This window comes from Salvelinus alpinus, chromosome 7 (assembly GCF_045679555.1).
Source record: "Salvelinus alpinus chromosome 7, SLU_Salpinus.1, whole genome shotgun sequence".
NCBI classification, from domain to species: domain Eukaryota; kingdom Metazoa; phylum Chordata; class Actinopteri; order Salmoniformes; family Salmonidae; genus Salvelinus; species Salvelinus alpinus.
The window spans coordinates 62,745,639-62,758,274 of NC_092092.1; the positions used below are offsets into that span (position 1 = coordinate 62,745,639).

The following is a 12,636-nucleotide window of genomic DNA, read 5'->3' on the forward strand; positions in this document are numbered from 1 at the left end:
GAGGATGTTTAAAGACTTTCCACATAAAATTCCTTTTATAACTCATCACAAGTTACATTCCCAGGTTCTTCATAACCATCACTGATGATAGAAAATGTGCTTCCAGGAAGCTTTACCTCCATGGAAGTTTGTTAAAGAATGCCTTGGTCTCTTTTTGATTATGCAAAGTGTCAGGTATTAGTTCAGTTCAGTGCACATGATGTCTCAATTATAGTATGATGTGAAGTCTCTGGAATATGTAAGGACAGGTTTACAGTAAAACTTGAGTTCTAGGAAGTAGTCCACATTGCAGTATAAAGTTGGTGTACGTTACAGTGAAAGGGTGGTTACCCTAGTTGCCTTGGAGACGAGGTCGGGGGGTGGAGCCCTCGCTCGCGGAAACTGGCTTTAAATAAATGCTGGGAGTGAGAAGTTTTACACAGTTTCATTTGGATTCTATTCGGGAACTACTGACAGTAGTAACGGCGTAAACTACCACGAACCGGCCATCGCCTTGAACAGTATCCATTTGGACAAGACAATCAGAACCATGTGTGGTAAGGTCAGATAGAGCTACATCTTTTACTGTGCATCATGGAACTGGCAATCTGGATTGCCTAATCAGGAGACAGATTACGCATTATGCAAAAACATGACGGTAGGTTAGTTTAGCCTAGGCTATTACTATTATTGGAATCTGACAAAATGATTATGTATGTTGTTATTGTAGGCTATTTTAAACCAGTCCGTTCAGACAGTTTGTGTATGTGCGTCACTGAATGCTGAATGAGGTGCCATCCTTGTAGGCAATTTACATGTCAGTACAGGTATTTTTTATATCTAAATATAAACCTCGATTCAATGTAATAGAGTTCAGCTGCGGTCCCCAGTACAATATATTGGTGTGACTCTGATCCTCCCGCCGTAGATTAACATACTTCTTCCATGCATCCTGAATGGGACGTTGAGCTGCTATGTGTCAATGTACCTCCTTGGGGTAGGCCTGTCAATGACAGCTCAGCATTGTATTGTGAGCAGGTTATGATGATACACATCAATGTGATATTATCAGCCCATGGAGCAAAATCCTCAAATGTCCAAGTTTTGGTAAAACAAAACGTAGCCTATGCTTAAAGATGTAGGTATCACCCGAGTCGTTGGATTCTAGGCCTACGCACATTTCTGTTGCTGAAATATGATTATGTATTATCATGAAAATGTAGGATTGTTTAAGCAATAATGCATGAGGGGGTGTGGTATATGGCCAATATACCACGGTTGAGGGCCTTTCTTAAGCACGACGCAACACGGAGTGCCTGGACACAGCCCTTAGCGGTGGTATATTGGCCATATTTCACAAACCCCGATGTGCCTTATTGCTATTATAAACTGGTTACCAACGTAATTAGAGCAGTAGAAATACATGTTTTGTCATACCCGTGATATATTGTCTGATATACCACGGCTGTCAGCCAATCACCATTCAGGGCTCGAATGAACAAGTTTATAAATACTATTAAATACTTTTAGTTTAATAGTAACTATTTTGCCCCGAGGTGAGAAGGTCGGCCAGTTTGCTTTTCTCAGCAACTCTTAGAAAAAAAGATGCCATCTAGAACCTAAAAGGTTTTTTCGGCTGTCCCCATAGTAGTACCCTTTGAATAATTTTCCCTGTTTTGTTCCAGGTAGAACTATTTTGGGTTACATGGAGAACCCTTTCCACAGAAGGTGAGGGTTCTACGTTCCACCTGAAACCAAAAATGGTTCTACCTGGAACCAGAAAGGGTTCTCCTATGGGGACAGCAGAAGAACCCTTTTGGAACCCTTTTGTCTAAGCGTGTACCTGGTTGAGGCGAACATTGCGCACAATGTGCTCCGCTCAATGGCCACCTTAAACCAACCTCCCTCCATCGCACAGCACGCAGACTGGGAACTTTGATTGCACACATCACGGATCCCCTTTGAGGTGCTCTCCAGAGCATAAAGCGTGTTATGTTTTTATCAGAACCCCGGCAATATAGTGCACCAGTGGTTCCCATCCCTTTTCAGTTCCTAGTACCCCTGGTTGGGAACCACTGTAGTACACTGTAATGCAGGTTTGCTAATTGAGACAGGCCCTTTAAATCAAATCAAAATCAAATTGTATTTATCGCATGCACCGAATACAACAGGCGTAGTAGACCTTACAGTGAAATGCTTACTTACAAGCCCTTAATCAACAATGCAGTTTAAAATATATATATATATATATATATATATATATATATATATATATATATATATATACAGTGGGGAGAACAAGTATTTGATACACTGCCGATTTTGCCGATTTTCCTACTTACAAAGCATGTAGAGGTCTGTAATTTTTATCATAGGTACACTTCAACTGTGAGAGACGGAATCTAAAACAAAAATCCCGAAAATCACATTGTATGATTTTTAAGTAATTAATTCGCATTTTATTGCATGACATAAGTATTTGATACATCAGAAAAGCAGAACTTAATATTTGGTACAGAATCCTTTGTTTGCAATTACAGAGATCATACGTTTCCTGTAGTTCTTGACCAGGTTTGCACACACTGCAGCAGGGATTTTGGCCCACTCCTCCATACAGACCTTCTCCAGATCCTTCAGGTTTCGGGGCTGTCGCTGGGCAATACGGACTTTCAGCTCCCTCCAAAGATTTTCTATTGGGTTCAGGTCTGGAGACTGGCTAGGCCACTCCAGGACCTTGAGATACTTCTTACGGAGCCACTCCTTAGTTGCCCTGGCTGTGTGTTTCGGGTCGTTGTCATGCTGGAAGACCCAGCCACGACCCATCATCAATGCTCTTACTGAGGGAAGGAGGTTGTTGGCTAAGATCTCGCAATACATGGCCCCATCCATCCTCCCCTCAATACGGTGCAGTTGTCCTGTCCCCTTTGCAGAAAAGCATCCCCAAAGAATGATGTTTCCACCTCCATGCTTCACGGTTGGGATGGTGTTCTTGGGGTTGTACTCATCCTTCTTCTTCCTCCAAACACGGCGAGTGGAGTTTAGACCAAAAAGCTCTATTTTTGAATCATCAGACCACATGACCTTCTCCCATTCCTCCTCTGGATCATCCAGATGGTCATTGGCAAACTTCAGACGGGCCTGGACATGCGCCTGCTTGAGCAGGGGGACCTTGTGTGCGCTGCAGGATTTTAATCCATGACGGCGTAGTGTGTTACTAATGGTTTTCTTTGAGACTGTGGTCCCAGCTCTCTTCAGGTCATTGACCAGGTCCTGCCGTGTAGTTCTGGCCTGATCCCTCACCTTCCTCATGATCATTGATGCCCCACGAGGTGAGATCTTGCATGGAGCCCCAGACCGAGGGTGATTGACCATCATCTTGAACTTCTTCTATTTTCTTCTATTTTCTAATAATTGCGCCAACAGTTGTTGCCTTCTCACCAAGCTGCTTGCCTATTGTCCTGTAGCCCATCCCAGCCTTGTGCAGGTCTACAATGTTATCCCTGATGTCCTTACACAGCTCTCTGGTCTTGGCCATTGTGGAGAGGTTGGAGTCTGTTTGATTGAGTGTGTGGACAGGTGTCTTTTATACAGGTAACGAGTTCAAACAGGTGCAGTTAATACAGGTAATGAGTGGAGAACAGGAGGGCTTCTTAAAGAAAAACTAACAGGTCTGTGAGAGCCGGAATTCTTACTGGTTGGTAGGTGATCAAATACTTATGTCATGCAATAAAATGCAAATGAATTACTTAAAAATCATACAATGTGATTTTCTGGATTTTTGTTTTAGATTCCGTCTCTCACAGTTGAAGTGTACCTATGATAAAAATTACAGACCTCTACATGCTTTGTAAGTAGGAAAACCTGCAAAATCGGCAGTGTATCAAATACTTGTTCTCCCCACTGTATATAATATAAATATAACAAATAATTAATAAAATATTCAGACAGCAGCAAATATTCTGTAAATGCTACCATTATTTCCCCAGTTGGATAGAGACTAATTCATTGATATACACTTAAAAAAAAAAAATGTATGATTTAATTTCACTTATCTGTCCCAGTTGGCCATGTCAGTAACCCATCTGCATAGGCTACTGCTTCCATGTTTACAGTATATTATAGAGGAGGATTTCTCCAAACACAGGAAGAGAGGATTATGAAATACAACAAACAACTGTTGGGTTACTGAGTGACACTATCTGTCTCCGCTCTCAACTTCTTACGCTACTTTGCTGAGTTTTATTCTATATTTGAATGAATACACTGTAAAACATGTATAGTACAAGACTCATCTCATCAACTGTTTGCTGCACCATAGCAACAGAATAGGATTTACACCCTTTGCTAACAGAATATAGGACGAATTGTAACACGACTATGGGAAATGGCAGCCCTTTCCCTAACTCAACAACCCAGTACTGAATCTACATTATACCTACACTGCTCATTTCAGTAAAATAACTGATAAAAAGGCTCAAGTTGAATATGAAGATTGAAGAAGGAAAGGGAGGGTAAAAAAGCAGTGAAAAGACCAGAGAGCTGATTTATGTCTCTATGCCTCTATCTCGATGTCTCTGTCTCTATGTCTCTATCTTTATGTCTCTATGTTTCTATCTCTATGTCTCTATGTCTCTATCTTTATGTCTCTTTGTCTCTATATCTATGTCTCTTTGTTTCTATCTCTCTGTCTGTCTCTATGTCACTATCTCTATGTCTCTGTCTCTATATCTCTATCTTTATGTCTCTATGTCTCTATCTTTATGTCTCTATCTCTTTGTCTCTATCTTTATGTCTCTGTCTCTATCTTTATGTCTCTATGTCTCTGTCTCTGTCTCTGTCTCTATATCTCTGTCTCTATCTTTATGTCTCTTTGTTTCTATCTCTCTATCTCTATATCTATGTCTCTATTACTCTATGTCACTATCTCTATGTGTCTGTCTCTATATCTGTCTCTATGTCTCTATCTATATGTCTCTGTCTATATGTCTCTATCTCTGTCTCTTTCTCTATGTCTCTGTTTCTTTCTATATATCTATGTCTGTATGTCTCTATCTCTATGTCTCTATCTATATATCTATGTTTGTATGTCTCTATCTCTATGTCTCTATCTCTATGTCTCTATCTCTATGTCTCTTTCTCTATGTCTCTGTTTCTTTCTATATATCTATGTCTGTATGTCTCTATCTCTATGTCTCTATCTATATATCTATGTTTGTATGTCTCTATCTCTATGTCTCTATCTCTGTCTCTATTTTTTGACTCTGTCTCTATCTCTGTCTCTATGTCTGTATGTCTCTGTCTCTGTCTCTATGTCTCTCTGTCTCTGTCTCTATCTTCATGTCTCTATGTCTCTGTCTCTATGCCTCTGTTTCTATGTCTCTGTATCACTTGCTATCTTTCTCTGTCTCTCTCTGTCTCTGTCTCTTGGTCTCTCTCTCTCTCTCTGTCTCTCTCTCTCTCTCTCTCTCTCTCTCTCTCTCTCTCTCTCTCTCACACACTTGGCTTCATTGTAGGGATCTTTGCCTACCTGAATTACTGTGTGCCTCGCACCAGAAAGGAGATATTTGAGACGCTGGTGAAGGGACTGCGGAGGCTGGAGTACAGAGGCTATGATTCAGCAGGTAAATAAATATGTTTTATTTTCGCAGTTACATTTTTGCAGTGAAATATGTTTTTTTACACGGTCAGTCATAGTAGTACAGCACCCCTAAAGCAAATTGGGGTTAAGTGCCTTGTTCAAGGGCACATCGACAGATCTTTCACCTTGTCGGCTTGGGTATCACCCTGAAAACACACACACACACACACACACACACACACACACACACACACACACACACACACACACACACACACACACACACACACACACACACACACACACACACACACACACACACACACTATTAATGTATCCAGCCTTACTGTGTAACTGTACAGACAGTTTAAGGCTTATAGCACAACTCAACTCATGGTAAAGCACTATTACATCATTAAACCCTAAGGACTACTGATTTCTGCCCTGTGTGCTTCGGGCTGGTTAGACAGTATTTGTACATGCTCTGTGTGGTCATACTGAAGGTATGGTATCTAATCACTTACAAGGCAGCTGAAAGCTGCCAGTTGCTGTCAGTTATAGATCATCCTGATGAGTGCATTGTAGATCTAGGTCCAGGAATCAGGGCTAAGTTGACACACAGGTAGGACAGGTAAGATGAGTTGGGGTGTGGACATTACATGCTCCGTCTGAAACTGGTGTGGACACTCCATCTAGCTCTAATACCTTATTACTTCCACTATCTGTTCATAGCTACAGCTAGGGGTTGATTTGGGACAGGGCATCGGTCAGCAACGCTCAGATAAGTCTGAGTTGAACTTATAACAGAGAAGGTAGTAGTAGACAGCCCTCGTGAGGAGAGAATCTGTAGCCTTTAGTTCTGTTCTAAGCCTCACCGTATGCTACACACACACACACAGTCATTACCTGTCATTCTATGTGAGCTGGTTAACATTCACAGGGGTTCCACAGTAATCAGCTGGTTAATATTCACAGGGGTTCTACAGTAATCAGCTCTTTGCCCTAAATTAACAACTTAACTCTTCCCCTAATGATTTCAGGGAAGATCATTCAATCACATTAAAGGGTTTTAAATGGATTAGGATTTGGAGTCTTTCAAACAAGCTTTCACATTGTCATGACTATTGTCTCAGTTAAAGTTGACCTGATTCATTGACTGGCCCTGCAGCCTATTAGCCAGCTAATATAGCCTGCATTGATGATGATTGGTTTAAGGTTGGTATTGGTATAGATTTGCCTTGTTTCTCTGGTTTCAGGCATCGCTGTGGACGGCGACAAGAAGACAACGACAGAAGACAACAGCAACATTGTTCTCATCAAGAAGAAAGGCAAGGTGAAGGCCCTGGATGAAGAGCTCTACAGTAGGTCTCATGACTACCTACATCCATCACATTCCTGTTGTCCAGCGTCACTATTATGTGTTTATAAAGTATTCTATAGTCTGTAGCTCTCTCTCTTCTTGGTAACTCCTCTGTCCTTCTACCTCAGGACCCTTCCAGTTTACTTCCCATCTTCTTTGCCATAACTAATACCTCTCTAATGAAAGAGGCGACAGTGTAGGGTTACGGTAAGGGTAGCCTCTGCTGAGTCCCCAACAACCGGATGTTCCGGTTTTCAGGGGAAATGAAAAGAGAGCGTGTGACGCGACTTCCGTTTTTCGACGTTAACAAGGCGACACAACAGAGTTTCTAAACCTACGTACTATACTGTCTCTGGCGACACTCCATCTTAACTCCTCCTCCACATTTACTGGATTGGTTGAACAGTGCTGAAGAGAACCTCCCCCGACAGTTTTTTTTCTTCTCGTCAAGACCAGTATGTAGGGGATCTAGTTTCAGGCCTTTCTTTTACACCTGCTACACTAGGTAATGCTAAAAGGTTGAATTACACTTCCGTAGTCCTGTCAGCTTCACCCTTTATCACAGTGCTTTATAATGCACCTTAATTGACCGATGCAATGTTTCTCCCTTTCATGTTACTGTTCAGTCATTGCCATACATGTAAAATGACATGCTCATGGCATTGATCTTGATGTGTCTTGTGAGCAGAGAAAGGCTGCATGGATCTGGAGGTGGAGTTGGACACACACTTTGGCATTGCTCACACACGCTGGGCCACACACGGTGAACCCAGTGCCCTCAACAGCCATCCCCAGCGCTCCGACAAGAACAACGGTAACACACACTGCACACACATACGCACACACACACACACATACGCACACATGCCATACATACAGTTGCAAGAATACGTTTGTGAACCTTTTGGAATTGCCTGGATTTCTGCATTGATTACTCATAAAATGTGGTCTGATCTTCATCTAAGTCACAATAATAGACAAACACAATCTGACTAAACTAATAACACACAAACAGATGTACTTTTCACATTTTTATTGAAGACATTGAGTAATCATTCATAATGCAGGCTGGAAAAAGTAAGTGAACCCTTGAATTTAGTAACTTGTAGATCCTCCTTTAGCAGCAACAACCTCCACCAAACATTTCCTGTAGCTGCTTATAAGACTTGCACAACGTCGAGGAGGAATTTTGAACCATTCCTCCCTACAAATCTGTTTCAGTTCATCAATATTTCTGGGTTGTCTTGATTGCACAGCCCTCTTCAGGTCATGCCACAGCATCTCAATTGGGTTAAGGTCAGGACTCTGACTTGGCCATTCCAAAACACACATTTTCTTCCTTTCAGTAATTCTTTAGTTGATTTACTTGTGTGCTTTGTGTTATTGTCTTGTTGCATCACCCAACCTCTCTTAAGCTTGAGGTCATGGACTGCTGCCCTGACATTCTCCTGTAAAATGTCTTGATACACTTTTGAATTCATTGTTCTCTCAATGATTGCAAGGTGTCCAGGCCCTGAGGAAGCAAAGCAGCCACAAACCATGATGCTCCCTTCACCATACTTCACAAATGGGATGAGTTTTTGGTGTTGGTGTGCAGTGCCCTTTTTCCTCCACACATAGCGTTGTGCATTTTTCCCAAAAAGTTCAACTTTTGTCTCATCTGTTCACAGCACATTTTCCCAGAAGCAGTATGGAACATCCAGGTGGTCTTGGGCAAAGTTGAGACGGTTTCCTTCGTGGTGTCCATCCATGAACACCATTGTTGTTCAGTGTTTTTCTGATAGTGGACACATCAACACAGACTATTGTTGTTTGTAGAGTTTTCTGGAAGTCTTTGCTGTTACTCTTGGGTTCTTTCTCACCTCTTTCAGGATGGGCCTTTGTGCTCTTGGAGTGATCTTCGCAGGACACCCACTCCTAGGGAGAGTAGCAACAGTCATGAATCTTCTCCATTTGTAGACATGTTGTCTTACTGTGGATTGATGAACACCAAGGTCTTTAGCAATGCTAATGTAACCTTTTCCAGCTTCGTGCATCTCTATAATGCGTCTTCTAAGGTCCTTTGAAAGTTTGGGATCGAGGCATGGTTCACACTAACCAATCATTCTGGAGAAGAACAGATTTGTTAGTAACCAGGTTTTGTGTGGCTTTATTTAAAGGGCAGGGCACCTGTGCAACCCACACCTCATATCTCATATCCTTAATTGAAACACCTGACCCCAAATACCTTTTGGAGGTTCACTTACTTTTTCCATCCTGCACTGAGAAGGATTACTCAATGTCTTCAATAAAAATCTGTTTGTGTGTTATTAGTTTAGTCAGATTGTGTTTGTCTATTATTGCGACTTAGATGAAGATCATACCACATTTTATGAGTAATCAATGCAGAAATCCAGGCAGACAGACAGACAGAGGCCAGGCAGACAGAGGCCAGGCAGACAGAGGCCAGGCAGACAGAGGCCAGGCAGACAGAGGCCAGGCAGACAGAGGCCAGGCAGACAGACAGAGGCCAGGCAGACAGACAGAGGCCGGCCAGACAGACAGAGGCCGGCCAGACAGACAGAGGCCGGCCAGACAGACAGAGGACGGCCAGACAGACAGAAGACAGAGGACAGACAGACAGGTTCTACTTCAGTTGGCCATAGCCATGTCCTTCCTGAGGCACACATTATCATATTACACATATTTTGTACAGTATCTTTAATGTATTTTCTCTCTCTCTTTTCCCCAGAGTTTGTTGTCATCCACAATGGTATCATCACCAACTACAAAGAGTTAAAGAAGTACCTGGTAAGTCCTACCCTACCCCTCCACTCCCCAGTATGTATTTCTGTAGTTTCACTCTATTTCAGTATAAAGGCTGTTTTGGGTCAAACCCTTGGTTATGGTCCGAGATATGATCAGAAGTGTTATAGGGTTTCACGCCTTCTGTCATGCGAATCTTTGCCTTTGACGATCTTAGGCCTGGGTCCTTTGTGTAGGGCTTTTTGACTGTTGCACTATTCCACACAAATGCAAGTGAATTGAAATGGCATTGACAAAGTGGCAATGGGCAATGTTTACTTTAGGCAGAAGTCGTACATATGCTATGTAGAAATCCTACAGCGTTTGTTCAGCTCCCCTCTACATTGTGGACTTCACAGCGTGAGCAGCGCAAGTGATTTAAATAAGGAAGGGAGTTCGTAAAATCGGAAAGTATGTATCGAAGAAATAGTTTTCAATATGAACTTTATATGTCCGAACTCAGAATCACTTGGGCTCTCCAAAATTAATATGCTCGCTGTGATAGAACATTTATTTTGATTGCCGATTACAGCTGTAGCAGGCTAGCTCTCTCTCCCGCCTCCATTTTAATCCACTCCTCTTTCAAGTGCCACACAAGCAGGCCGTCCTGAATAGTTACTTATAGCTACCGCTACTGGTATTACTAGTTGCCACTCCTTATTATTGTGGCATATAATGTTCATACCTATCCCATTGCAACTACACTGAGTATAAAAAACATGAAGAACTCTTTCCATGATATAGACTGACCAGGTGAATCCAGGTGAAAGTTAGGATCCCTTATTGATGACACTTACAATAAACATACACCAGTGAAAGTTGCTGGGAAAATAGCGCTGTTTCTGCCCTAGCCATGACTGTACTATACATGCTGTAAACCACAAAGGGAGAAGCCAAATTGTGAACCACACCCTTCGCAAGAATGTACTCTGATGTTCTTTACTCCGGTCTTTTCCCCCATTTGACCATATCTCAGCTATTACCAATGTTATCAGTAATTATTAGCAATTCATGTATCATAAGCAGTTGAAATGCTATGACTATAAGTCGATAAGGTATGTACTACTTTATTTTGTCACTGTGTCCTGTCTCACTGGTTTCTTGTGGCAGGTGAAGTCTCAATAAATACTAAAATACACTGAGTATGCAAAACAACTCTTTCAATGACATAGACTGACCAAGTGAATCCGGGTGAAAGCTATGATCCCTTATTGATGTCACTTGTTAAATTCACTTCCATCAGTGTAGATGAAGGGGAGGAAACAGGTTAAAGAATACTTTTTAAGCCTTGAGACAATTGAGACATGTATTGTGTATGTGTGTCATTCAGAGGGTGAATGGGTAGGACAAACGATTTACATGCCTTTGAGCAGGGTATGGTAGACGGTGCCCGGTGCACCGGTTTGGGTCAAGAACTGCAATACTGGTGGGTTTTCCAACAGAGGAGTTGTTAGTCTAGAGGAGCTGTTAGTCTAGAGGAGTTGTTAGTCTAGAGGAGTTGTTATGCTAGAGGAGCTGTTAGTCTAGAGGAGTTGTTAGTCTAGAGGAGTTGTTATGCTAGAGGAGCTGTTAGTCTAGAGGAGTTGTTAGTCTAGAGGAGTTGTTAGTCTAGAGGAGTTGTTAGTCTAGAGGAGTTGTTAGTCTAGAGGAGTTGTTAGTCTAGAGGAGTTGTTAGTCTAGAGGAGTTGTTAGTCTAGAGGAGTTGTTAGTCTAGAGGAGTTGTTAGTCTAGAGGAGTTGTTAGTCTAGAGGAGTTGTTAGTCTAGAGGAGTTGTTAGTCTAGAGGAGTTGTTATGCTAGAGGAGTTGTTATGCTAGAGGAGTTGTTATGCTAGAGGAGTTGTTAGTCTAGAGGAGTTGTTAGTCTAGAGGAGTTGTTAGTCTAGAGGAGTTGTTAGTCTAGAGGAGTTGTTAGTCTAGAGGAGTTGTTAGTCTAGAGGAGTTGTTAGTCTAGAGGAGTTGTTAGTCTAGAGGAGTTGTTAGTCTAGAGGAGTTGTTATGCTAGAGGAGTTGTTAGTCTAGAGGAGTTGTTAGTCTAGAGGAGTTGTTAGTCTAGAGGAGTTGTTAGTCTAGAGGAGTTGTTAGTCTAGAGGAGTTGTTAGTCTAGAGGAGTTGTTAGTCTGGAGGAGTTGTTAGTCGGGAGGAGTTGTTAGTCGGGAGGAGTTGTTAGTCGGGAGGAGTTGTTAGTCGGGAGGGAGGAGTTGTTAGTCGGGAGGGAGGAGTTGTTAGTCTAGAGGGAGGAGTTGTTAGTCGGGAGGGAGGAGTTGTTAGTCTAGAGGGAGGAGTTGTTAGTCTAGAGGGAGGAGTTGTTAGTCTAGAGGGAGGAGTTGTTAGTCTAGAGGGAGGAGTTGTTAGTCTAGAGGGAGGAGTTGTTAGTCTAGAGGGAGGAGTTGTTAGTCTAGAGGGAGGGGTTGTTAGTCTAGAGGGAGGAGTTGTTAGTCTAGAGGGAGGAGTTGTTAGTCTAGAGGGAGGAGTTGTTAGTCTAGAGGGAGGAGTTGTTAGTCTAGAGGGAGGAGTTGTTAATCTAGAGGGAGGAGTTGTTAATCTAGAGGGAGGAGTTGTTAATCTAGAGGGAGGAGTTGTTAATCTAGAGGGAGGAGTTGTTAATCTAGAGGGAGGAGTTGTTAGTCTAGAGGGAGGGGTTGTTAGTCTAGAGGGAGGGGTTGTTAGTCTAGAGGGAGGGGTTGTTAGTCTAGAGGGAGGGGTTGTTAGTCTAGAGGGAGGGGTTGTTAGTCTAGAGGGAGGGGTTGTTAGTCTAGAGGGAGGGGTTGTTAGTCTAGAGGGAGGGGTTGTTAGTCTAGAGGGAGGAGTTGTTAGTCTAGAGGGAGGAGTTGTTAGTCTAGAGGGAGGAGTTGTTAGTCTAGAGGGAGGAGTTGTTAGTCTAGAGGGAGGAGTTGTTAGTCTAGAGGGAGGAGTTGTTAGTCTAGAGGGAGGAGT

General features: G+C 42.4%; 1 protein-coding gene across 2 annotated transcripts in view; it reads left to right on the plus strand.

Annotated features, from left to right (window-relative positions):
* Positions 1–373: 373 nt before the first annotated feature.
* Positions 374–12,636, plus strand: part of LOC139581447 (glutamine--fructose-6-phosphate aminotransferase [isomerizing] 2-like) — a 37,327-nt gene continuing 25,064 nt past the window's right edge. The window contains exons 1-5 of one of the 2 annotated variants that reach the window (XM_071411216.1): positions 374–536; positions 5,493–5,600; positions 6,814–6,918; positions 7,606–7,731; positions 9,649–9,707. In XM_071411216.1, the coding sequence (XP_071267317.1) occupies positions 530–536; positions 5,493–5,600; positions 6,814–6,918; positions 7,606–7,731; positions 9,649–9,707 (405 nt within the window). In that variant the 5' untranslated portion in view covers positions 374–529. The remainder of the gene's footprint in view (positions 537–5,492; positions 5,601–6,813; positions 6,919–7,605; positions 7,732–9,648; positions 9,708–12,636) is intronic. The other variant, XM_071411217.1, reaches the window with a different exon arrangement.